We start from the raw sequence: 25,423 nt of genomic DNA, 5'->3' as shown, positions 1-25,423 counted from the left end.
TCACGTAGTCAATTTTAGCCTATTGACTTATCGCCAGCAAAGCCGAGGAATCGGGTAGCAATTATGCTTCATTGTTCTTTTGAGCTAATTATTGTTATTGTCACTTTTGTTTGTGCCTCAGCACAAATACAGTTCCGTTTAAAGTGGAACCGTGAATCTGTTTTCTTTCATAACATATGGGTTTCATAAATTAGTCGAAACAATTGCCTAAATAAAATGGTGGTAAAGACGCAGGGTATTTTCTGCTGGAGTCCTGAGACCAACATTGCAATCAAATGTTCTCACGACAACAAATAACTTCAACACCATGTCTTGATATTACTGCTGCTAATCGCATTTTTGAATTCATCTCAAGACTGTTAACTTGACAGTGTATGGGCCTACCACATACAGTCTATAACGCAGTCACACATGTCAGCGTTAGTTTGTCTAAAGAAAATATGTACTGCATGAGTTGGACGCATGGACATATGTCTACATCATGATACATGATGTTTCTAAATCAAATTAAAACAGTTATATGTTGTTCTGCAATCCTATATTGGTGTGGGATATATTCAAGTGTGCAAAATGGTGTAAGCTAGTGTGTAAGCATGCATAAAAATATGGACTCATGTCATCTGTGCAAACTCTTATAATTGTGTTAGTGTTAGTAGGCTAGGTTAAATGTTTTAAGATTGGCGATGGGGTTGACATCTAACGCGTAATACTTTTCACTCGTCGACATTAATAGTTGAATAGTCGAGACAAAGATTCCGGTGTGCTCACACGCGTCTCCACTCCACTCTCCACTGTGGTCACAATGAGAGCCTCTATGCGTAAAATAGCACATGATACCCAGGGGCACCAAAAGTCCGACAATTCTATATTGAACAAAGTAGGAAAAAAACTGAATGTAGTATTTTCCCATAATAAGAAACGTATCAAGACCCGCGTAGAAATGTCCCACTGGTGGCTACGCAGTAAGACACGTTCTCAAGACATATCGGAACGAATTTGAATTTTCTCGCTATACGCTTCACTTCATGTGACCACATTTTCGGCATGGAGTCATCTTTAGCCAACTGTCTCCGAAAGCTCCTTTTGGGCACTCTCTTAGCTGTGAGAGTGCGACGGTAAGGTGCGGTGGAGGTAAGGGAAGGGGCGGCCTTTAATGAGGCGATAGGAGCTGTGGTTGGGCGGATCTGACACTGGGCTTGTCTTTGTTTGGGGCGGCCCGCCTCTAACAGTCACTCCCTCTTCCCTCTGGGGTTGGTGTGCTTGTGTTTAGTTCTCAGAGATAGTCAAATAGGATTCCTTTGGGAAGGGACACAAATCACTCCCATTTTAACAAGAGGAACAACACGGGATCTGCAGCCACAAGGGTCCTCCTCTTCTTGATTTCCAATTTCTTATTCATTTCCATTTGACAGGGAATATCTCTGCAAAAGGAAAACAAAGACAGAGAAAAAGAAGAAAAAAACAACTTGTCAGGGGTTGATGCCATTTGATCTAGCACAATCTGAAAGCTCTAGTTGATCCCAGAGCCCATAGAGCAAGTCTCTTTAATACGGGGGGGATATCGTCAAAAACCTCAAGTGAGATTCTGTTAATTTGCACTGTCTTGCGTTTCGCTCGTTTGTCTTTTTATCACTGTTTGAATTGCTGTTCGTCTCTGACACACCTGGATTTCGATAAGTCGCCTTTGGACTCTTTTCGTCTTTTTCGCTTGGTTTGAAGTAAACAGACAAGACTGTCACTGGCATCAACGCGGACCCAGTACTCGCTCGCGCCCACGTTGTTACCCTCTTTTACCTGTGATTAGAGAAAAAACATTTTGGGACACTCAAACGGAGAGAGGGAGCGCGATTTTTTCATGTTTGGGATTCAGGAGAGCATCCAGAGGAGTGGGAGTAGTTTGAAAGAGGAACCCATCGGATCCGGTATGAACGCAGTTCGGACATGGATGCAGGGAGCCGGGGTGTTGGACGCGAACACCGCCGCTCAAAGGTAAGAAGCCGGAGACAGCATCTTCCTCCCGGCGCGAGGACTCTACCAGCGCACGGATGGTCCATGGTCCACACTGTTTTGGAAAGCTATATTTTCAAGGGACCTATTTATTTTTTGTCTCTACATTTGCAGTTTAGCTTACACGCTCTGTGATCGAAGAAATGTTGAAGTTTTCTTTCCCCGCAGAATCGATCCCCTCATCTTGGACGTAGAATTGAGAGTTTAGCATAATGGATGACTATACTCTACTGTTAACTGGACATAGTCTACAACAATCCGTAATGGCTTAGTTTAGTTACAGAACAGTTCAAATAAGAGACATCACATTTAGAATATAATAGGCTAACTATGATATTATGATAATAAAAACATGGTAATAAATTGGCCATGCATAGAAATATGTGTATTGGTCTCGAGTAGGCTAACAATTAATTGCTAGAAGATCCAAAAGCCTAGAATATGTAACATGCATATCAACTACACATCACCATAAAATAGCCCACTGCTATAGGCTACATTCATTTTCCAAATTAGGCTATTTGTTTAAAATTAGCCCGGTAGAACAATATATAATAGAATATCAAAAGGTTCGCTTCGCAGATATGAAAAGGACTTGTGTGTGTAAACGAGCAGTACACACGTTTAATTCTAAGAAGTTTGACTCTTAAAAGGTAACTATTATTTCCATACGTTTAAGTCTGCTGAATCCCTAACATGACTACCCCTTGCATGTCTATTCACAGTGGAGTGGGTCTTGCCCGGGCGCACTTTGAGAAACAACCGCCTTCAAATCTTCGGAAATCCAATTTCTTTCACTTCGTTTTGGCTCTATATGACAGACAAGGACAACCAGTGGAAATCGAAAGGACTTCTTTCCTCGGTTTTGTCGAGAAGGAAAAGGTGAGTGATATTTTAAATATTTGATCAGCTTCTCGAACACACTAAATTGTCCCACATCCACATTTTGACAATATTATAGGCCTACAATTAGTCTACCACGTAGATGTATCAGATTATTCTAATTTAAAATTAAAACCCCATTCAACCTATCCATAAACCTGTGTATTTATTAAGCGAAGCTTTATAAACATTTCCACATGTTAATATAATTGTAGGCTATAATAGGCAAATAGTACCTGAATTAAATTGTATCCAAATAATAATAACATACCTAATAATACTAGCTACGATAATATTAATACTAAGAATAATACTAATATATTTTGAGAATAATATTTGTATTTTGAAGTTGATAAGTTATAGCCTATAATTTCTGTTTTATCTAGAGGTATACCTGTTTAAAAGAATATAAAGTAGCCTATTTAATGAAATTAAACTCAATGTGTTTTTCTCCTTACAACATTTCAGTATTAAGTACTACTGCTTAATTGTTTTTTTTTTGGGGGGGGGGGGGCAATGGGTTTTGTATATTTCAGTAAATAATAATAAAGCTCAAATAAATAAAATCGCTTGTTCCACAAATTATCCATGTCATCTCCAATAAACTCACCATGCATTTTTCTAGTAGCACTAGGCCTACATTAAGCAATTACTTCAATAACTTTATTACATTTTGCTCCCTTTCAGCCATGAAAACAGAGGCTAATTTCTATACAGTTCTATATACAGTTCAATTAAGTAATTGTTGAAGCATTAAAAATGTATGTGTAGAATAATTACGCTACATTTTGCCAATGAAACATTTCATCGAGTTATATTCAATGTACTAGCCTATTTCTGATATCCCAGTCTAATTTCAACATAAGCGCACCAATGTCCATCTTATCGGATCTGAATCAAATGAGTTCAATCACTTTAAATCTGTTCATTTACAGGAATCCACTGGAGAAAAGACCAACAATGGTATACACTACAGACTGCAACTTCTCTACAGTAATGGTAAGTGTAAAACATTGGTCAACTCTCCTCTAGGCAATGTTATGCTTATGTTCCGTGTCGCAGGAAGCGGACACATAGGCTACCACAAACACGATTTGCATTGAATTCTACAGAAATAACAACACCAGGTGCAATTTAGTGTCGCCTTTTCACTGAGGTCATATTTGCGTTGATTTGAGATCACTTCATGCACTATATCAGGCTAATCCAACGTTTAATGTTGGATATATTTTTTTAATCATTACTATATTGGCTGCTCCTGAAGAAATAGGTAGCCGATACTGTCAGTGAAAAAAAGTTAAGCATTTGCTCTAATAATGCTAGCCCGGTGAAGGAGTAGCCTAATTAAACTCTATTGCTTTCTGAATTTCATGTCCTGAATTGTCTTTTCCTAACAATTATCATGGTTAAATATTTCCGGATATAAGCAGTCTTGCGCTTGTTATTTCTTATACCTGCGAGCATGTATTGTAGCCTATAGTGTACGTTGTCCATAATGGCCCTGCTTGGTTAGTTAATCTTTTGGCCGCCGTTAGCAGCAATTCGTCTCACTGTAAAAAAGCGAAACGTTTTTAGGTCCCCGTCTAGCTATTTTGTTTCTATGTATGCAATGTGTTATTGGTTTTATGTGCTATGCTGTTTACTTGATCCGTTTGAAATGGTCGCGTTCTCATCGTTGCCTTCACAATGCGAGGGTTAACAGTGTGTCGAGCAAAATCTTGAATCTTTTAGATTCATTGATGAATAGGCTATAACCCATTGCACAATATATAATATATTGTGACATTATTTATGCCTATTCAGTTGTCTCTATTGGCTTGGAAATAGGCTATATGCATATTTGAGTAATTTTTGTATTTTTATTTGCCAAATGTTTTTTGTTTGGGAACAACTATTGCATAATACATAAAAAAAATAGTGCCAATACAATTTAGCTAATATTGTATAAAGACAATAACTATATTCACTAACATTGATAATTGCCATATGAAACACATTTTATTAGCCACTATTGAAACTAAATTGTGACTAAAATATATTTTTGAAAAGTTTGGAGACTGAAGTTCAGTCATTTATTTTGTTTTGATCGCACCTTTGGTGACAAATACCTTTATTGACAAAAGTTAATTGCTTAGATTAAAAATACAGATTGTAAGTACCAAACATGACACAATAAATGTAAGTTAGCATAAAGCGTAACTGTAAAATTTTCAATGAGGTCGATTTTTTTGTTGCTTCAATGCATAATTTGCCACTTACAATAGTCATTGTCAGCATCTCTGTAGTGTTTGTGTGTGTCTCAGGCCAAGGTACCTAATTCTATTAAAACCATTTCCACTCATGTCTTTTGTCCTCTCCCCATCTCCCTCTGTCAGGCATCAGGACAGAGCAGGACTTTTATGTGCGACTCATCGACTCCATGACTAAACAGGTAAGGTTCCATTTCCTTATCCCTCTGCCTAAAAATTAAGAAGCAATATAGAACAATAAAACAAGTGTTTAGGAAGTGAAAGGAAGATAAACAGTACATTTCTCTATGCGGACCTGGTGCAGGAGGCATAAGGCAGCAGCCCATGGAAGACTGTGTGTACACGCAGCCCTCGGGCCTGTGTCACGTTTGGACAGGTCCCCACTCACTTGGTAACACTGACAGCCCAGAGTGTCTCCTTGTATTACGCCCCTGACAATGAGGCGGGGACCCATTGAAGTATCTTTTCTGAGCCGCTCTGCTCTCACTGTAATACTCACTCTGATGATTTGGTTGGGGACGGGGGGGGACGGGGGGGTTACCTGGGATATTATTCCGATTTTAGTTCATAACAACCTAGAGTCATTTAATTGACATCCAAGTGCAGGAGTTTATTCTTTGGAAAGCGGAACTATTATTTTGAATTGCATTTTTTTGTGATGGACATCGTATTCTGACACCCCCAAGGAAGTTACAATTTCATACACTGAATTATAATGTTCAGAGATATTATTTACAGGTAGGCCTTCAGCCAGAAGTGTTTGTACCGTTTCTGTTTTCTCTCCTGGATTGTACCCGTATGGATAGTGTGACATGATTTGTGATTGGCTAGTGTGCTCGTTAGCAGGCTCAGGGTAATGGCAGGCCTCTGACAGGAGAAACAGACCCATGTTACACTCTTTTAATGCTCACTAACGTGCCAGTGTCCAATAGCCACACACTGCTTGAATCAACGTTGTGTCCACGTCATTTCAATGAAATGACGTTGAACCAATGTGGAATAGACGTTGAACTGACGTCTGTGCCCAGTGGGTGGGCTCTGATGGTGTCACACTCTGCATGGGCGCCATGGTAATCATCAAATGGCATTAAACCCCAGTAGTACTCTGACAGTGTCAGTCTGACAGTCTTGTTGTTTCTTAATAAACTGTTTGACCAACTGGTTGGTTGGTTGGTTGGTTGGTTGAGAGGACTAACACATTTTTCTCTTTCTGTCCACACTTGTGTGGACACACTTTTGTTTACCTCTGTCGAGGAGACGAATGGAGAGTTTGAGGAATAGACACATAAATAGGTTGAGCTGATGTTGATGCAAGACCAAAACGATTTGATGTAGGAATCTGATTATTTTGTTTTCGTATTATCAGCGTAGCAGCTTCTCTAATTTCTATGTCATATTTCTGTGTTAGTCAGTGATTGTTAGATGTATGACTAGTGTGGTGAGGCCCATTTCATGGCGCACATGTGTCTTTGATGCCTCGAGATGAGTCAGATGACTTAAGGATCAGGTTTGTTTTAGCTCTGGGCGTCTCTTGAGTTCTCTGTCAGGAATGTGAGCAGAGCCGGAGCACAGGTCTCAGAGCCGTCGCTTGGGCCTCACAGCTACTGTAGCTGCTACCAGAGGTGGAGCCGATATACTGTAGTACGGAGGCTGGATAATAAGTAGAGTTACACGTTGTTGTTTTTCTGAGCAGGAAAAACTCTGTGCTGTACTTGTAGCCTATATCAGGGCCAGGAGTTTTTCCTGGCTGTGTCATCTGCGCAGGAAAAAAAACGTGTGGCTCAAATAATAAGGTTTAACAGAGAGACTGCTGTAGCCAGTGTGATGATGACATGGGGGCGTTGGGAAAAGAACACTAACTAACAGGTGGTCCAGCCAAAACATTGTTGCGGTTGGGTAGGATAAGGGATAAGGTCACCACGATCAGCTCCATAGCCCCATGCACTTTCTCTTCAGTGAGCCTGTCTGTCTGTCGGTCTGTCACAGCTGTGAATCCCAGTGTCTGATCACAGTGCTGCCTGCATGCCGCTGTTCTCGCCCCCATGGAAATAAAGGGTAATCACACTAATCCTATAAACCTAACCACAGTGTTTAAGAGTCACTGTGCTGTTGTTACTGTGACCACCACCGCTGCACTGCGCTGCGGCTCTGATGTAACAACCGCTAATGTGTCACTGTGGCTTCATATCCTACTAGAGATAATCTAACAGGGAAAATGGAGAAGTATTTTAAGGTTTGTGAATAACTGTATTGACAACTACCATGCATATTGAAACCACATTTAGTGAGTACATTCGTTTTCATCTCAACCCCCAAAAATGCTGTTATTAGCATAGCAATTATTGTTTTAAACAACTATAAAATCAGCACTACTATCACACATAATTAATAGAGAAAAGATGTGAGGTAGGGTTAAAGGGTGAGAATGAGGTAGAGGGAGAGAGAGAGAGAGAGAGAGAGAGAGAGAGAGGGGGAGATACTGTAGATAGATAGAGGGAGAGGTAGAAGCCCCGGGGTGTCAGTCAGACAGCTGTATCTGTGATCACCGTCTCCACCTCTGACAGATCGGATTAAGACAGCGCCCAGGCAGGAGGGCCTCCCCTTCTCTCCCCCAACTCTATCTCTCTCTTACTCTCTCTCACTCCCTCCTCTCTCTTACTCTCTCTCTCCCTCTCCCTCTCTCTCTCTAACTATCTCTCTCTCTTTCTCTCTAACTCTCTCTCTCTCTCTCTCTCTCTCTCTCTCTCTCTCTCTCTCTCTCTCTCTCCCCCTTATCCGGAGTTTTGGCGCCAGAACAGCTGAGCCGGGGGTGGGGTGGAGGAGTTGCTAGTTTGAGATGGGAACAAAGAAGGAGACAGGCAGGCTGATCGTGGCACCTCTTTAAAAGTAGCTGTGGCAGCGGCCCGGGAAGAAAGGCTGCCATGCTCCTGGTGGCACGCTAACAGATGACGCTAACAGAGTGGGAAGTGTGTTTCCACATATTTATAGCAACTTGTTTACACGCCTTCGATTTCAGCCGTCACATCAAAGCCAATGAGGAAAACAGCAAATGAAAAATGAAAAGTGTACGGCGTGAGATGAAATATGTATTAAAAGGCACATGAACGCTACATGCCTTTTAATGCACCCAGTACATCACTTTGTTCTTAGCACAGGATGCGTCTGAATGTCATGTGTGTTACAAAGATGGTGGCGGTGGAGGGAGCATATTTTGTTTTCATGGACTGTTGACTTCATAGATAGAAAGACATGGTTGAACCACACCTACAGTAAAATGTCATGGGTAGGCCTACTTCATTTGTGAAAATCCAATGATACAAACTGCAGTTGTTCTCCTTTTGCAGCCAGATTTAGTCCTTATTAGAATTGTGGATGTATCAGAAGCCGTGTAAAATATTTAGACACCAAACACTTTAATGACACGAACAATAAACCAGACAAAGGGCTATTCATCTCTTCTATGAGACATTTCCTGCTGTTGGGAGGCTGTCCGATAGCTTTGGATATTCAGCCCTGTTCAGGATTAGATTGTGGTAGTAGTGACTAGCGGGGGAATGTTCCAGAGGCCCAGGTCTGGAGGTCTGGATTGTATGGGGCTGGTCAACCTGGACACCGTCTCTCACTTAGCAACTCCTGTTTTTAAAACCTGACTGAAAGACGAGCCAAAAAAATACCTCTGTGTTATTTATATTTTCTGCTAATGAGTTTGCATCCTCTCCACTGCTGGTGCTGCTCTGTGTAGTTCCTGTTTTTGCAGCCATGTTTTTCAGCACTAATAATTTTTTTTGCGTTAAGACACATTTACTGAACATGGTGAAAAACAAACTCGCAGAGTGAGAGGGTTTCATTCAAATGTGAATGGTTTTGACCAGCTCTTGGTTTCACCCGACATCGGACTTGGGATCTTCAATCTTCATTTTTATTTGCAGAAGAACATAGATATTATTTCGTCACTGTATATTTCAACGACTATCATCTGTCATGATATAGGTAATGTTATTCTACTAGAGGACAGGACATTGCACAAGGCCTAGTTGTGCTCAGTAAAGATAGATATAACCTGGAAGTTGGGAGCAGTGGACTCCGAGCCTGGAGACATTGATGCATGCAGTGCTGTTTTAGAAGACCTTGGCCCTTATTCTCTCAAAGTGAAACCAAAGGAACAAGTCACTTTCATAGTCATCCTGACTGCCGAGTAGCTGTGTGGAGCAGGCTCGTTTTTCAATCGCGGTTATGAGGGAACGGATCATTTTAACACCATATCTAAAATTAGCTCAAGATCACAAATATGGATTTGGTTGACTCCTTAAAACAATCCCAACATGCTTTGTGCCTGCACGCAAGCCTGCTGACGGGAGTGTCTTGTGTCTGCCGTGCCGATTCCATGCTGCGACTGTTTTGCCGTAAATGAGAGTTTTGCCGGTGCTGGGACATGTTGTTGGGTAATGGGAAGGTGAAAAAAAAAAGCTGAGCCATTTTGGAAGGGGTGGAGGCTGGGCCAGATGGTGTGCCACTCTCCAGTCTGGCATCCCAACTGCTCGCACACACCCACACCTCCCCTCCCTACCCTGTTCCCCTGCCTCCATCTTACCGCCCGACGCCACCGCCACCGCCGGGCGCATGGAGCTTTACACGCTAGAGTAGGTAGAATAAGAACCGTTACACTCCTACAAGACAGACAGTCACAGAAATGCGTGAGCAGCTACCATCCTCTTCACTGTTAACAACAGAGAGAGGGGGAAGCAAAGCCAGTAGACAGACACCCAGCCGGCGCTTTCAGTATCTGTTCGGTGCTCTGCGCGATGAGTCATGAATATCTAAGCCCTGAGAGAATGAGAGAAGAGAAGGGTGGGGAGGCAACAATGTTCAGGGAAATAACACAACATACCCGATTCCCACTGCACTCATAAAGCACCAAGAATCTCAAGCCCACTTTCCATAAAACATTGCCAGGATTCTGTGTAGCATGTTCAAAATGACGTCTTATGCATCCATGTGTCTGTTTGGTTTAAAAGAGTCACAGTGTGAGCACAACGGTTTTGTGTGTGTGTTCTGTGCTTAGGGTGAGAGGTCGTAGGCCCTTCCCTGGGTATAGTACCTGCAGCAGGCCTCTTGCAGTGACAGTGACTGGGTCAACCTATGCTTCTCAGCAGGGCTCATGGCCCCCAACAGTCAACAGCCACTCTCACTGTTACCCTCCTATGAAATACGCTCCCCTCTCAGCTCTCTTCAAGTAATGTCCCGCTCTGTAGTTCTGTGGGTAGCCAGGGCCCTGGACGGCCTCTTCCCTCCCTCCCCTCCCTCCCGGACAGAAACATTGGACATATCCCGCAGATTTCCCACGACACACGCTGCTATTCATTAAACATCCCCTGGCCAGAGGCAGTAAATACTACATTAAGCTCTTAGGGCCGCACTGTGTGTTTGTGTGTTTCTCAAGTGGAATCTGCTCTTTTAAATTCCATGCCAAACGGTAGAGAGGGAGAGGGTGTTGGTAGTGGTGGTGTGGAGGGGGGCTAGGGGTGTGATGGCTTTTGGGTGGTGAAAGGAGATTATGCATTCTAACAATATGGTTGAAGTCCTTTAAGTTTGTGGACTGTATGAAGTATATGGGTAGTACCATATTTTTTTTTAACCTTAATTTAACCAGGCAAGTCAGTTAAGAACAAAATCTTATTTACAATGAAGGCCTAGGAACAGTGGGTTAACTGCCTTGTTCAGGGGCAGAACGACAGATTTTTACCTTGTCAGCTCGGGAACTCGATCTTGCAACCTTTCGGTTACTAGTCAAATGCTCTAACCACTAGGCTACCTGCCGCCCCATAGATTAAAGTAACTGTCCAATGTTTCTAGATATCTATGAAAGAGGACCCAAAGTCATTCTCCCCAAAAAGTGTTCTGAGGTATGTTAGAAAGCAGCTTTTTTGAATTGGACCGGTGTGGGCGTAACCCAACAATAGAATGGTGTGGGCGTAACCCGACAATAGAATGTTGTGGGCGTATACCGGTCATTAAAAATATTGATGCGAGTAGCCGCTGATTAACCAGCTCATCCTCTATGAGGAAATAGCAAGGATTTTTTTTAGATTGAGGTGGGGGTGCTTTAAAAAAAAAATGTAGTATAGGGTGAGTCAACAACATTATCTGGGTACGAGTTAACAGAACAGTGGGAGTTACTTTAAAGATAATGTCCTTCAGTGTGCTGTGTTGCATCCAAATCTAATGGCCACATTTGTGTCCCATGAACCCTGGCCGAAAGCAGTGCCTTATATAGGGAATAGGGTGCATTTTGGGACACAGCCCATGTTAAAGAGAGACAGGAAGTAATATTTCCATCAGCACGCACAGACCTATTTGGCTGGACCACAGCAAGCTGTAAAATGCCCCGGCCGGGCCTTTCCAGAGAATATTTACTTGGTTATTACAAAATGTGGTGATATGTTGTCACACAAGGAAACGCCAGAATCCGTCAACATACTGATGTGTCGTGTTTGGACCGGAAACAGAACAGAACAGATAAAAGTTCCATGAGTTAAGTCCACCATACTGTATCTGGCTAGCTTCCCGTGATTTCCTTTTCTTAGCATGCCGAGAGTGACATTGGAAAAATGCTCCATTCCAATATGTTTGTTCATGTTTCCATAGAGACTGCTGTGCAGTGTGTGGAGAGAGATGTGACCAGATGTGAGCCAGGCCACAGTAGGAACTCTCTCTCTCCAGGGCAGATATAGTTGACCTGCTCCACTAACATGCCTCTGTGAGGACCATAACCCAACCCCGCTCCGAAAACAAATCCTCAACCTGTTTCTAATCCAATATTTTTGATCATTTTCCCCCTCGCAGGCCATTATTTATGAAGGTCAAGACAAGAACCCAGAGATGTGCCGAGTGTTACTGACACACGAGATCATGTGCAGGTAAGAAGAGGAAGCTCTGGAACTCTGCTTCTCCCCCCAGTCTGACCCTACACTGCGCTACACCATGCTACACTACGCTACACTACACTGCACTACTCAACCATATACGTACAGTATGTTACAGTGATGGCAAGGCCTCACCATGCATCGTCTATGGCAGTTCTCATAGAGGCTCAACCTTACTGTAGCTAAGCAGGTCACCCCTATACCTCCCAGCAGAAGAAGGGGAACGGAGAAACAGGGAAAGTAGAGGAAGATGAGTTTTGCTATCAAATGGTGTACCTTTAATTAAAATCAAAAGATGAATTTGCTTGAAACTGGGTTGTGAGGATCGACTCCTTCCTATTTTTAGAGGCATTTGAACAGTTCTCTCTCCCCCTAAAAATACCTCTCTGATGCCTGCTTAATTAGGACATGCAGAAACTCATTACTCAATTTGAATTCTCCTGTTGTTCAGCTGCTAACAAATGGGCCTTCCCTTGCATTGTGACTATGAAATATATGCAAGGACTTATGTATACGCACATACGCACACATAGTCACACGCGCACGCACACACACACACACACACACACACACACACACACACACACACACACACACACACACACACACACACACACACACACACACACACACACACACACACACACACACACACACACACACACACACACACACACACACACACAATCAAAGATGCATACTCCTCTTTCGTACTCATATTTAGAACCTGAATTAAGTTCTTTTCGGACCTTTCTTCAGAACCACTTTAACTGTAACTCACTCTTTAATTTGAGATAAAAGTCATGATTAACAGTAGTATTAGAAATCGACAAATATCACACAATGAACTTTTTAGCACAGGGTTTGCAGCCTAAATTTGACCCATCATTCCATGCAACCACCACAGTTGTACAGATTAGCTGTTTCCCATCTACGGCCCTCAAATTCAACTCTGGACCTCGAAGCCAGTTCCACTTTTTCTTTTTACATTCTTCCTCTCTAATCAGGGACTGATTTAGACCTGGGACACCAGGTGGGTGCAATTAATTATCAGGTAGAACAGAAAAGCAGCAGGATTTTTCCCCCAGACCTCACAGGGGAAGAGTTGAATAGCCCTGCTAAGCAGTGTTTGGTTAAGGCATTGTATCGGGTCTGAGAGAGTGCGAGACATCAGTAAAGAGGCCCAGTGTGAGGAACCTAACCATGGAGACCGTGATGTATCAGACAGTGACTTTTGGGGTGCCAGTCCCACCCGCCCTGCACCCCTCCCCAGTTCCCAGTCTCAGGGATGGAGACATGCTGATTCTGCACTGGGGGTTCAAACACAGTCTCAATTATAAGCAGAAAATGAGTCTGCTCACCATTAATCAGTACTGCTAATTGCTGTGCACCACCATTAGCCATATGGTGCCAAGCCAGCTTGCAACCGTGGGACATACATTAAGTGCTTAGTCCTTTCATTTTACAAACTCAAATAACAGGCTACAATGATCTTTCCAACGCTTCCACAAAGGAGGAACATATTTAAGGTCATATTACATTTTACGTGGACCAACAAAAAAGTAATTTCCAAATGATGAGATCCACTAATTAAACAAATTGGGATTTAATGTTTTGGTTTTAGGCAAGAGTCGGTGGACTGAAATAATTTGTCATGGTTTTGAGTAAATTAAAAATAAACAAGGGTTAGAGGGTCTGGTACGGTAGCATTGTCCTCACAGGAACAGACATCACTACATCCTGTTAATTACATGAGGCGATTTAGATTTCATTTCTTCAAAAGCTGCGGCAGGAAGGAAGCGTTGAGATTAAAGATGTGATTTCCTTTGGATGTCCTGCGGGAACGAATGGAAGTTAACAGGAAAAGAAAATATCCCCTCAACAAAGCTGGTGGAGGCATGTACTAATTAGCATAATTTTGGTTGGAGGAAGGGGAGGGGGGGGGGGGTGGTGGGTGACAGTGAGTGTGTGTGTGCGGGGAGGGTAATAGAAAAGAATCCTGTCTCCCATGGGTGCTGCCTGATGATTGGATTGCAGGGAAGCCACGAATCAGTGCTCTAGTCCCCCCCCCCCCCCCCCCAAGCCTCGCTCTATTCTGATCCAATGTGACCCACTTCAGAGAGTCGCACAGAAATGAGAGCAAGGGGGAGACAGAGGAGAGAGGCCAAAGAAAGAAAGAACGAGATGTTTCAAAGACCTGGGACGTCCTCCTGAAATCCTTTGGTTGACTCTCACTTGTTCTCACTACACCAGCGATGCATTTTCACATATAGCTGTACCCGCAGCTTTTACAGTCACAATGTACTCCTGCTCTCTGCAGAGACTGTTCTGTACCCAGTTGGCCTGTCTTTCTGTTGTGCACTGCACTCTCCACATGTGATTCAGTCAGATACGCTGCTTTACACTCCTGCATTACAATATCTCTGAGGCATGAGAGACACAATATGAATCATTAATGGAGCTGATCGATCAGTCCTGCCAAATGGATGAGGCAGAAGGCTGAGAGAGAAGAGGGAGGGAGGAATAGAGAGGGGGATGAAGTAACAGAGAGAGGAGGGATGGATGGGGGGGGGGGGGGGGTAGGTTGACTCAGTGCAGAGAGCAGCCCCGTAGGAGGGAGACAATGCCTTGGGTTTTATGTGACAGGCCTGTCCCCTGCCCCATTCTACACCCCACTGCCATCTGTGCACTGGAAACATGAGCTGGGGGTCTCTCCAAGCTGCTCCACTTTCCCCGCAGCCTCCCTCCCTCCAGCTCCCTACCACCGCACCCCTATTCCCTCGAACCCAGCCCAGCCCAGGCACCCTCCAGCCCCCCATGATGCTCACCTTTGTCAGAGTGAGGCAGAGGAGGAGGTGTCAGGTTAGCAGTGAACAGAGAGTGTTTGACCCAGGAGGGTGAAGGGAACGGGGGAGAGACTGGGAGAGAGAGGGAGGTGGGTGATTACCAGCTACCTGCCTCAGGTGATACAAGGGGTGCTCTCACCCCCCCCCCCCTAACTCCTCTCCCCTAGCACACCTGTCATCCCTTAACCAAGCTGGCCCCTGAAGGACTTGTCTTTGTGGGCTGCTGTAATCAAGCCATATGTAGAGATAAATAATGTACCCAGACACACAGAGGCAGTCTGTTCTACAGGTGACAAAGGGCTGGGTGGGCTGGGCAGGGCTTAGTTCAGGCCTCAGAACAGGGCCAGGCTGTTGGGTAATTGGTACCTTCCCCTTTATCCTGTGGAGGTCTGGGCCTGGCTGAAGCAGCTCTCTCTGAAACACGGCTCTGTTTTTCTTTCTCTCTTTAACCCCCCCCCCCCCCCCTTCTCTCCCTCTGTGCCCCTCAGCCGCTGCTGTGACAAGAAGAGCTGTGGCAACCGCAACGAGACCCCGTCTGACCCAGTCATCATCGACAGGTACCGTAACACAGTCCTCCACTGGCTCTGCTACTCCTAGTGTGTGTGTGTGTGTGTGTGTGTGTGTGTGTGTGTGTGTGTGTGTGTGTGTGTGTGTGTGTGTGTGTGTGTGTGTGTGTGTGTGTGTTGTGTGGTGTGTGTGTGTGTGTGTGTGTGTGTGTGTGTGTGTGTGTGTGTGTGTGTGTGTGTGTGTGTGTGTGTGAGTGCCTGCGTGTCTGTGTGCATGTGTCTGTGTATTACCCCCTTCGAGGCTGCTGATGCCATGAGGGAAAGCGGGGCACACAATCAGTACAATCTATGTATCTGGTATGGTTTGGTCAGAGTATACCTTGTGGTTCTATCTGTAGAGTTTACAGTGACTACTACAGTGTGTGTGCAAGTGTAGTGTGCTCTACGCGGAGTGGTCAGTGTGTACAGTGTGTGCTCCTCCGCAGTCAGGGAGGGAAGACGAGGGGAGGCAGAATGAGGAGTCTGTCCTCTCCTTTCCTTTCCTCTCCGCTCCCCTTAATAAAACCCACATGGATAATGGACTGTGAAACAATAGCTGCCAAAGTGCTTGGAGCCCTCCCTCCCTCCCTCCCTCCCACCCTCCCATCATTCCTCCAGGGCACTCAAACACGGGCCTTCTATCTTACACAGTGCATTTGTCTCTCTCAGCTAGACAGGAGCCATTAGACCTCAGCCTCCCATATAGCTTTACTGTATTCATTTGTTGTAATATTACCAGTCGTGCTCGTAGGGGTGTTAGTCCCAGAGTATTGGAGTTTTACTTGTTAGACGTCTATCTAACACAATAGCCCTGGTGAACCCGGCTCTGTTGGTGGGACCTCCACAATGCCTGTATCTCAGCGGCTGTATGAGCTGATGCTAATGTCTAATTTATAACCACGGGAGGAAGCTTTTGATTTAAACCACACAGAGCTGCATTGGTTCACACCAGAGTTATTGTTCAGTGCGACGAGGCAGATCTGATTTGTCGCTTTTGTCAAATGGACTTCGGGGCTCATTTGTGAAGATGAAACCCTACTGAAGCAGAGGATGTGTGTGGGGGTGAGGTATGTATGTACACGATGTATGTGTGTGTATGGTAGTGCAGAGTGATTAACCAAAATGTTAGTTATTTTTCATTTTTTAAACAACTAATTGACTAACGTCGGTTCAATGATTTGAATCCCATTTCATTCTTTCTTCTTCTGTGAGCTCCATGGGCACACTGCACAGTTTCTCTTGAGACAAATCAGATCCAGCCTGAACCTTGAGATGTAGTAGGTAGTTGTAGTTTCCAACAGACCAATATTTGACATAGTTTGGCACATGGAACTTAGTAATTAACTACAATGACCATAATCCATTGCACATCTATTTGTCCGGTCTGTGTTTCTTTTACGCCTGCTGCTAGTGTGGAGAGGCAGAGAAGAATGTGCTATCGCGAGGGGATCTAGAAAGCAGCTGTTGCTTCGCAAGGTATCTTTACCTGAAAATACATGATCTAAGTGATTTATAGTTGGTATTCAGCAGTCATAAAAGTATGCCTTATTTACTTAGAAAAATGACAAACTAGTGATTTGTCAGACAGCAGCTCTATAGAGGTGAGATGATGACTTGGAATTAATTAATAAAGTCATCAAATGACAACAAATGTAATATACACAACTGAAATATTTTATTAAAGTAAATGAATTGAATAAATGATGGTTAATAGGTGATAAGCAGTAATGGGCAGTCACTACCATCATGTGACTTTTATTAATTGTTTTATTCTGTGTTACAGCCCTCAACCCAAATAATCGAAACCGAAATCGAAAAACGTGATTATTTTTGAATAATCGAACGAAACCGAACCAACCTCAAAAATAACTGATTGCTCTGCTCTAGAGTATGGGCTATGATGAATATGTACATATATTGGTGGATTTCAGTAGTCCAAGATATTCATGTCTTTTCAGGTCAAACACATGAGCCAAATGCTTCTCTCAAGCAACACGCCGACACACGCACACACACACACACCCACGCGCACACGCACGCACACACACACACACACACACACACACACACACACACACACACACACACACACACACACACACACACACACACACACACACACACACACACACACACACACACACACACACACACACACACACACACACACACACACACACACACACACTTCTTGCCCTTGTAAAAGAGGGATGGCAGTAGTGTGTGTGTGCTGTGGTAATGTATTCACTGACCTGCGCTAGAGGAAGGACACAGATGCACATCAGCTGTGGCACACGCAGCTCTCTCAGTGCCAGGAGAGGAGAGAAGCGGGCCCTATACCTGGGACACGTGTTCTGCCCCCTCCCCTCCTCTTACCCTCACTGCCCAACGTTCCGCTTCGCTGGGCCAGAAAGGGTCAGCGCTCTTGGGGGGGGGGGCAGCTGAAACTCCCACCCAGCACCCCCTGCTCCCCTTTCTACCGTCACACACCTTCAGACTTCAGTGAACAAACAGGAGCTCAGATGAGAATGGCCAGATGAACCCAGAAACGTCTGTTGAGCTCATCCTCTCTCACTGCCAGCACACTGCTGTTGTGTTTGTGACTGCTCAGTGCCGTACGCTTTCAGGAGATACATCAAAACAAAGAGGTGCACTGGCCTCAGCACAATTCCTATTGCTCTCCCAGCGCCTGTAAAATACTATTATTTGCTGAGGTTTGTGGGGGAAAGGGAATGTATTGATGTTCATAGCCTATTAAGATATCCAAAGAGGACCCAGGTGAATCTACTGAAAAATAACCATGTGTCCTGTGATGCTGTGGCGGGTCCCTTGTGGTGTGACTGTCTCCTCTCCCCGTGCTTTGCCAGGTAGCCAGGCAGGCACAGTCCACGGCTTAGTTGTGAGGTTATCATACCATCACACACAATTATTCTCCTCCCTGTCACGCGCTCCTGCAGCACCGGAAAATGGGTCATGTGAAAACAGGAGAAAGGAGAAAAAAATGAAAAAGAACCTCATTTATGTCTGATGTATTCTGGCAGGTTTTTTTTCTCGCTCTTCTTCTTTTTTTGTGGGGGGGGGGGGGTGGGGGGGGGGGGGGGGGGGTTCACAAACAAGCAGCTTGCCTTTGCTGATAGACACCATCTCAATTATGACTTATTATCCCCCCTCCCTCCGAATACATCATAAAAAACTCTAACTTCTATATTTTCCCTTGAAGTTGTTTAATTCAATAAATAAGGCCTCATTAGTGTGCTCTTGTTTCAGAGAACAGATTCGATTGTGGCGCTGTAATTAGCAGGGCTAGCGTTAGCTAATTCTCCTGGCTGAGAGAGACAGAGAGAGAGACAGAGAGAGAAAGAGACAGAGAGAGAGAGAGAGAGAGAGAGAGAGAGGAGAGGAGAGAGAGAGAGAGAGAGAGAGAGACAGAGAGAGAGAGCGAGAGGAGAGAGCGAGAGGAGAGAGGAGAGAGAGAGAGAGAGAGAGAGAGAGAGAGAGAGAGAGAGAGAGAGAGAGACAGAGAGAGAGAGCGAGAGGAGAGAGCGAGAGGAGAGAGGAGAGAGAGAGAGAGAGAGAGAGAGAGAGAGAGAGAGAGAGAGAGAGAGAGACAGAGAGAGAGAGCGAGAGGAGAGAGGAGAGAGAGAGAGAGAGAGAGAGAGAGAGAGAGAGAGAGAGAGAGAGAGAGAGAGACGAGGGAGAGTGATTCACTAATTAGATCACTCTTATAAGACACCAGGATAACTGCAGCAAATCCCCCGGAATGGAAAAAACCCACTAATGATGCCTTATTATGTTGTTAAAATAACAAATCTCATATTAACTGTGGTTTATTCCCTCTCTACTTTGTAAACACACAATATGAAGCATTGGGTTTTCTGTGGGAAAGCATTTTTTTTATTTATTGCTTTTGCGATCTTCTTTTCTGTGTGTGATGTCAGGTTACGGTTTTTTTCCTGATTGAGGTTATCTACGAAAACAGTGTGTCAGTGAATGTCATGGCTGCCTTGTGCATACCGTGTTATTGTTTACCTGTTAGTGTGTGTGTGCATGTGTGTGTGTGGTCTCCCTGCTCTGCCATATGCTCCTCTCCCTCTCTCCCTCTCTGTGCTGAGACCTATCCGAGTCCCAGTCAGATTATTTCAAATACCTTAATCCTCCTCATTGACATGGACACAAAAGCCCACTGACATCTAATAGACGCCTCTTCACTTTCCCCCTTTTCCTCTCCTTCAGATGGGCTTCAGATCAGATCTGCCCCCCCCCCCCCCACCCATCCCCTTCTTCCCTCCCACCCTCCATCCACCCTCCTCCTCCTACTCCACCCACAGAGAGCCCACTATTGTCTTCTGCCTCGTCTCACTCCGCACACCCCTCCTCACTTGTTTTTCTGCTTGGAGAAAGCCTTAAGATGTGGATAAACACTTGTGTCCCAAAGTGAGGCTTTGATGGAACAGTTTCAAAGAGCACATTTATTGTGTGTGTGTGTGTGTGTGTGTGTGTGTGTGTGTGTGTGTGTGTGTGTGTGTGTGTGTGTGTGTGTGTGTGTGTGTGTGTGTGTGTGTGTGTGTGTGTGTGTGTGTACTGCATAGGTGATTGTGTTGGCTGGTCTGAAGAACGGCATGGTATCGGTACATCACAAGCCCTGTTCCCGTTCCCGTCGGCTCATTTGAGACGTCTCAGTTTACACAGACTCCATTATTCCCTGGCCTGGAGATCCTCCAGCAGCAGGGTGTGGTGTACGTGTGTCTATTTGTGTGTGTGTGTGTGTGTGACTCTCTCGACTGATCCCTGTCGATGTACCTCTACCATCGCCTTTTCACCTAGGTCTAGTTACAAGCAGAATAGGCGAGAAATGTGTACGGTATAAGCTAGATTCGAGCTATGCATTTCCCTTAACAAAGCAGTGTTCTGGGCAGGGCAGGGCCCCTGAGTGTGTCCTTGGCTTTGTTTTGTCTCTGGGAACCCCAGCTCCAGCCCCATGTAGCCCCAGCTCCAAAGGAGGGAGTGCTGCTCTGCTCTGTCCTCCCGGGACCAGCGCTCTACTCCGCTCTGCTCCCCTCTGCTCCGCTCTACACCACTCTGCTCCGGTCTACTCCACTCCGCTCTACACCACTCTGCTCCGGTCTACTCCACTCCGCTCTACACCACTCTGCTCCGGTCTACTCCACTCCGCTCTACACCACTCTGCTCCGGTCTACTCCACTCCGCTCTACACCACTCTGCTCCGGTCTACTCCACTCCGCTCTACACCACTCAGCTCCGGTCTACTCCACTCTGCTCTACACCACTCTGCTCCGCTTAACTCCGCTCTGTGGAGCTCAGCTAGCATGCTGGGAGATGTCAAGGCTGTCAGGGAGCCTGCGGAAAATGGAATGTGAGAGTTCCCGTGGATACCGTGGGACTTCCTGCCACCCCCCCCCCCACCCCCCCCCCCCCCCCCCCTCTCCACCCCGCCCCCATCCAACCCCATCCAGAGGCGTTCTCAGCCCCTCTGGCTGGCCTGATCTCCACTCACAGACCAACATCTGGATTTGTGCTCTCTAACCAAAACAACAAAGAGAGAGAGAGGGAGAGAGAGGGAGAGAGACAGACAGATAGAGTGGAGAGAGAGAGAGAATGAGAAAGAGAGAGAGAGGGAGAGAGACAGACAGACATATAGAGTGGAGAGAGAGGGAGAGAATGAGAAAGAGAGAGAGAGAGAGAGGGAGAGAGACTCCATAACCAGTCAATAGGATAATTAAAACTAGGTTGCTTTGCCCTCCAGTTGAATGTTTAATAGAATGCAAAGCGTTACCTACAGCTACAGGCTGCAGTGGTCTGGGGAAGGCCAATCCAAGGAGAAAGTTGTGATTGTCAATCATTTGTTTGGGATTATGATGATTCCTGTAGATAGTATACACTGAGTGTACAAAACATTAAGAACACCTTCCTTACAATGAGTCCCCACCCACCCTTGGCCCTCAGAACAGCCTCAATTTGTCGGGGCATGGACTCTACAAGGTGTCGAAAGAGTTCCACAGGGATGCTGGCCCATGTTGACTCCTTTGGGTGGTGGACCATTCTTGATAAACACAGGAAAGTGTTGAGTGTGAAAAACCCAGCGGCGTTGCAGTTCTTCCATCACAGCATAATGGATGACTGTCATTCATATTCCATTCACCCAGTTCAATGTAACATTGATAGGTTTAGGCTACGACATGATACTCACGTTTTTTCATTTACACATCATACGGTTGCTATCTAGCCTATGAATTAAAGTTTTACAACATATGTGCACAGGTCGAGAGAAACATTTGAGTAATCAAGGTGACAGACAGTGACACGTTCATTAATGTCTTGCACATTCTTGCCTGCATCTTGCTGATCTAGGGTGTGATCGTTAGTCCAACAGTTGCAAACGGAAGTTTCTATAGGACAAATTCAGATATGTTTATCCGTTTATCCACGTTTTGTTCCGTTTTCTTCATTTAAGAAACGTTTTTCAACAGAATCGGCGGAATGAATACACCCCTGATCACCTGCAAACACAGTTCACTTTCATAGTAGCCACATACAAACAGCATCATCACTTCTCGCATCTATGCATTCTCCTCCTCTCACCTTTTCCCTTCGCTTGTGGACTTCAGTGCACAATACAACAGCTGTCTGTGACCAAGTGAAAAAACCTTTCCAAGCCAAACCTTCATGCCATAACCGCTAAACGCTACATCGTTGTCAGCATATTAGCTAACTCCATAGTCAACATAGCTAGCTACTTGAACTAACGCGTTAATAAACCCTCTACAATCATGCAGTACAGTGTACAGCAAGTAGTTTATTGCCTCAGTGGCAATAAATTAACAAACCAAAAACTTACCTTGACTTGGAAGAGTTCCAGTGTTTAACATTTTGAATATCCAAAACATACAATATACTTGCAGTGAAGCCGCTCAACAACTACACAACACCAGCCATCCAACAGACTCCCATTCGGAGTAACAAACAGAAGCATCCAGGGTCATCGCCCTGCTCAAGGGCACATTGACAGATCTCCCACAAGGCCCCCCCCCCCCCAAAAAAAACGGGGATGCAAACCCTCCAAGATCCCCCGCCACAGTTCCTCATAGCAGTCCCTCAACCATCCGAGACCCCTCCCATAGTCACCCCCCAATAAAAAAGAAAGAAAGAAAAAGGAAAATAAAAAAAAGATAATTAATTCCATTCTCCACCCCCAAGAACCCCCCCCCCCCAATGCTCCAACAACCAATAAAATGAACTCATGAGAAAAAAGAAAAGACAAAAGAAAACAGAAAACAACAATGCAAAAAAAACTAAGGACATCAAGGACAACTAAAATCATAACAGCATGGCCAACTGTATACATTTGAGTGCATGTCTGGCACTACTACATGTGTGTGTGTGTGTCCGTGTATGCGTGCATTTGAATGAGAGTGTGTGCATATGCATGTGTACAAACACCTGCACGGCATCCGCCTCGGGCAAACCGGCATTAGCTGTAAAAACACTGCCCCTCGGTGTCATTCAAACTTACTTTTTAGTATGTTTTATTTTGACTATATTTTTGATGCTTTATCTTTGACCATCATTCTATCTCCTGCACAGCAACTCCACTCCCACTTGTCTCCAATTCCACATCCGAACCCGCAGCTGCCGACAGCCCATCCCACCTATCTCTGCTGGCCATAGCAGAGATAGATGGGATGTTCCAGTGTTGGATAGCCATAGCCAGATAGCTAACATAGGATCCCTCTCTGTTTGATCCGGGTGTTTGAGTAGGCTAAACTAGCTAGCTGCATTCGCTAGCTAGTTAAGTAAAAGTGAAAATAAATACTACAAAATATAGATAGCTCTTTCTCTCTTTCTCTCTCTCTCTCTCTCTCTCTCTCTCTCTTGCTTCTCATTTATTTTTTGTATTTTTTTAACTGTTCAACTATTGTCCTTCTTTCTCTTTGAGTCAACTACTCTCCATATTTTATGCACTGCAGTGCTACCTGATCCTTTGATTGGGTCGACAACATGTCAGTTCATACTTCCCCCGGAAGTTGTCTTAAATACTGTGTAAGTCTATGGAAGAGGGTGAGAACCGTGAGCCTAGGTTTTGTATTGAAGTCAATGTACCCAGAGGAGGACGGAAACTAGCTGTCCTCCGACGACACCATGGTGCTACCCTACAGAGTGCTGGTTGAGGGTACTGTTGACCTTCATTGTGTTTTAATCAGTTACTTGTTTACGTGAATATATTTATTCTAGTTTTATCTTAAAAGGATAACTTTTTCTGAGGAGCCTCCACTGGCTCTTTATTATTAGTCGAGAAGACCTGCAAACTGAAATGTTTTTTCAAGTCTTGCTGATTGTGTGTGTGTTTATATATGTGTATGTATGTCTGTGTGTGTGTGTGTGTGTGTGTGCACGTCCCTGTATGTGTGTGTATGTGTTTATATATGTGTATGTGTGTGTGTGTATGTGTGCACGTCCCTGTATGCGTGTGTGTGTGTGTTTATATATGTGTATGTGTGTCTGTGTGTGTGTGTGTGTGCACGTCCCTGTATGTGTGTGTGTGTGTGTTTATATATGTGTATGTGTGTCTGTGTGTGTGTGTGTGTGTGTGTGTGTGTGTGCACGTCCCTGTATGTGTGTGTGTATGTGTGTGTGTGTGTGTGTGTGTGTGTGTGTGTGTGTGTGTGTGTGTGTGTGTGTGTGTGTGTGTGTGTGTGTCGGTGTGTGTGTGTGTGTGTGTGTGTGTGTGTGTGTGTGTGTGTGTATGTGTGTGTGTGTGGCTGGGCCTGGGCCTGGGCCATTCAACCTGGTATTAGTGTGATGAGATGAATATGTGAATTAGCAGGATCCTTTCACTGCCACATGGCCTCTCTGCATTATCCAACACCGGGGTGTAGCCGCTATTGTTGCCCCAAAGCCTGTCCAGATTGTGGCCCTATTGTACAGCAATTACATTGGGGGACTGGCATATAGATAGGTAGAGAAGGAGAACGAGAGAGAATAAGAGAACGAGAGAAAGAATGAGTGAGTTTAGTCCCCATCCGCTCCATGGCGCTGTGTGTAAGCTCTGCTTCAGTCTCAGTCTTTACACACGCTGCTTTCCTCTTGGGTGACAAAGAGGTTTTGTGTGTGTGTCTGTGTGTGGCCCACTTAATCCCTCACAGAATAGGGCATAATAACAAACCATCAACCTCCACCTCTCCAAGTTAATATAGGGTTAACAATATGCAGCGCGCTGTCCACAATCCTATCATGCGCCTGGTTGACTCTAAAAGAGGTGTACTCATTCGTCCGTGCTGCATGTGTGTGTGTTTGTGTAAGCCTCTCCCCTCTCCCCCTGCCTCTGCACGCCCTATTTTCTCAGTCTCACTCAAGCTCTCACTCTCCATCACTGTCTCTGTTTCTGATGTGTTCCTTTCTGTTCTTCTCACTTTTGCACTCTCTCTCTCTTTCTCTCTCTCTCTCTCTCTCTCTCTCTCTCTCTCTCTCTCTCTCTCTCTCTCTCTCTCTCTCTCTCTCTCTCTCTCTCTCTCTCTCTCTCTGTCTCCCTGTCTCTGTCTCTCTCTCTCTCTCTCTCTCTCTCTCTCTCTCTCTCTCTCTCTCTCTCTCTCTCTCTCTCTCTCTCTCTCTCTCTGTCTCTGTCTCTTTCTCTCTCTATCTCTCTCTCTCTCTCTCTCTCTCTCTCTCTCTCTCTCTCTCAATTTCAATTTAATGGCTTTATTGGCATGGGAAACATGTTTACATTGCCAAAGCAAGTGAAATAGAGAATACACAATAGAAAATTAACAGTAAACATTACACTCACAAAAGTTCCAAAAGAAAGAATGCATTTCAAATGTCATATTATGTCTATATAGAGTGTTGTAATGATGTGCAAATAGTTAAAGTACAAAAGGGAAACTAAATAAACATAAATATAGGTTGTATTTAAAATGGTGTTTGTTCTTCACTGGTTGCCCTTTTCTTGTGGCAAC

At 44.7% G+C, this 25,423-nt stretch overlaps 1 protein-coding gene across 12 annotated transcripts in view; it reads left to right on the top strand.

Annotated features, from left to right (window-relative positions):
* Positions 1–1,107: 1,107 nt before the first annotated feature.
* The window catches only part of LOC129821463 (transcription factor COE1-A), a 112,910-nt gene continuing 88,594 nt past the window's right edge, over positions 1,108–25,423 (top strand). For 3 of the 12 annotated variants that reach the window (XM_055879194.1, XM_055879182.1, XM_055879146.1), the window contains exons 1-6: positions 1,112–1,989; positions 2,733–2,889; positions 3,825–3,888; positions 5,265–5,320; positions 11,982–12,055; positions 15,396–15,464. In XM_055879194.1, coding sequence (XP_055735169.1) covers positions 1,856–1,989; positions 2,733–2,889; positions 3,825–3,888; positions 5,265–5,320; positions 11,982–12,055; positions 15,396–15,464 — 554 coding nt within the window. In that variant the 5' untranslated portion in view covers positions 1,112–1,855. Of the gene's footprint in view, positions 1,990–2,732; positions 2,890–3,824; positions 3,889–5,264; positions 5,321–11,981; positions 12,056–15,395; positions 15,465–25,423 lie in introns of all 12 variants that reach the window. The other 9 variants (XM_055879158.1, XM_055879199.1, XM_055879176.1 and 6 more) reach the window with 6 other exon arrangements.

Source organism: Salvelinus fontinalis, chromosome 2 (genome assembly GCF_029448725.1).
Source record: "Salvelinus fontinalis isolate EN_2023a chromosome 2, ASM2944872v1, whole genome shotgun sequence".
NCBI classification, from domain to species: Eukaryota; Metazoa; Chordata; class Actinopteri; order Salmoniformes; family Salmonidae; genus Salvelinus; species Salvelinus fontinalis.
The sequence above is the reverse complement of the archived record's forward strand: the minus strand, read 5'-3'. Positions and strand labels throughout refer to the sequence as shown.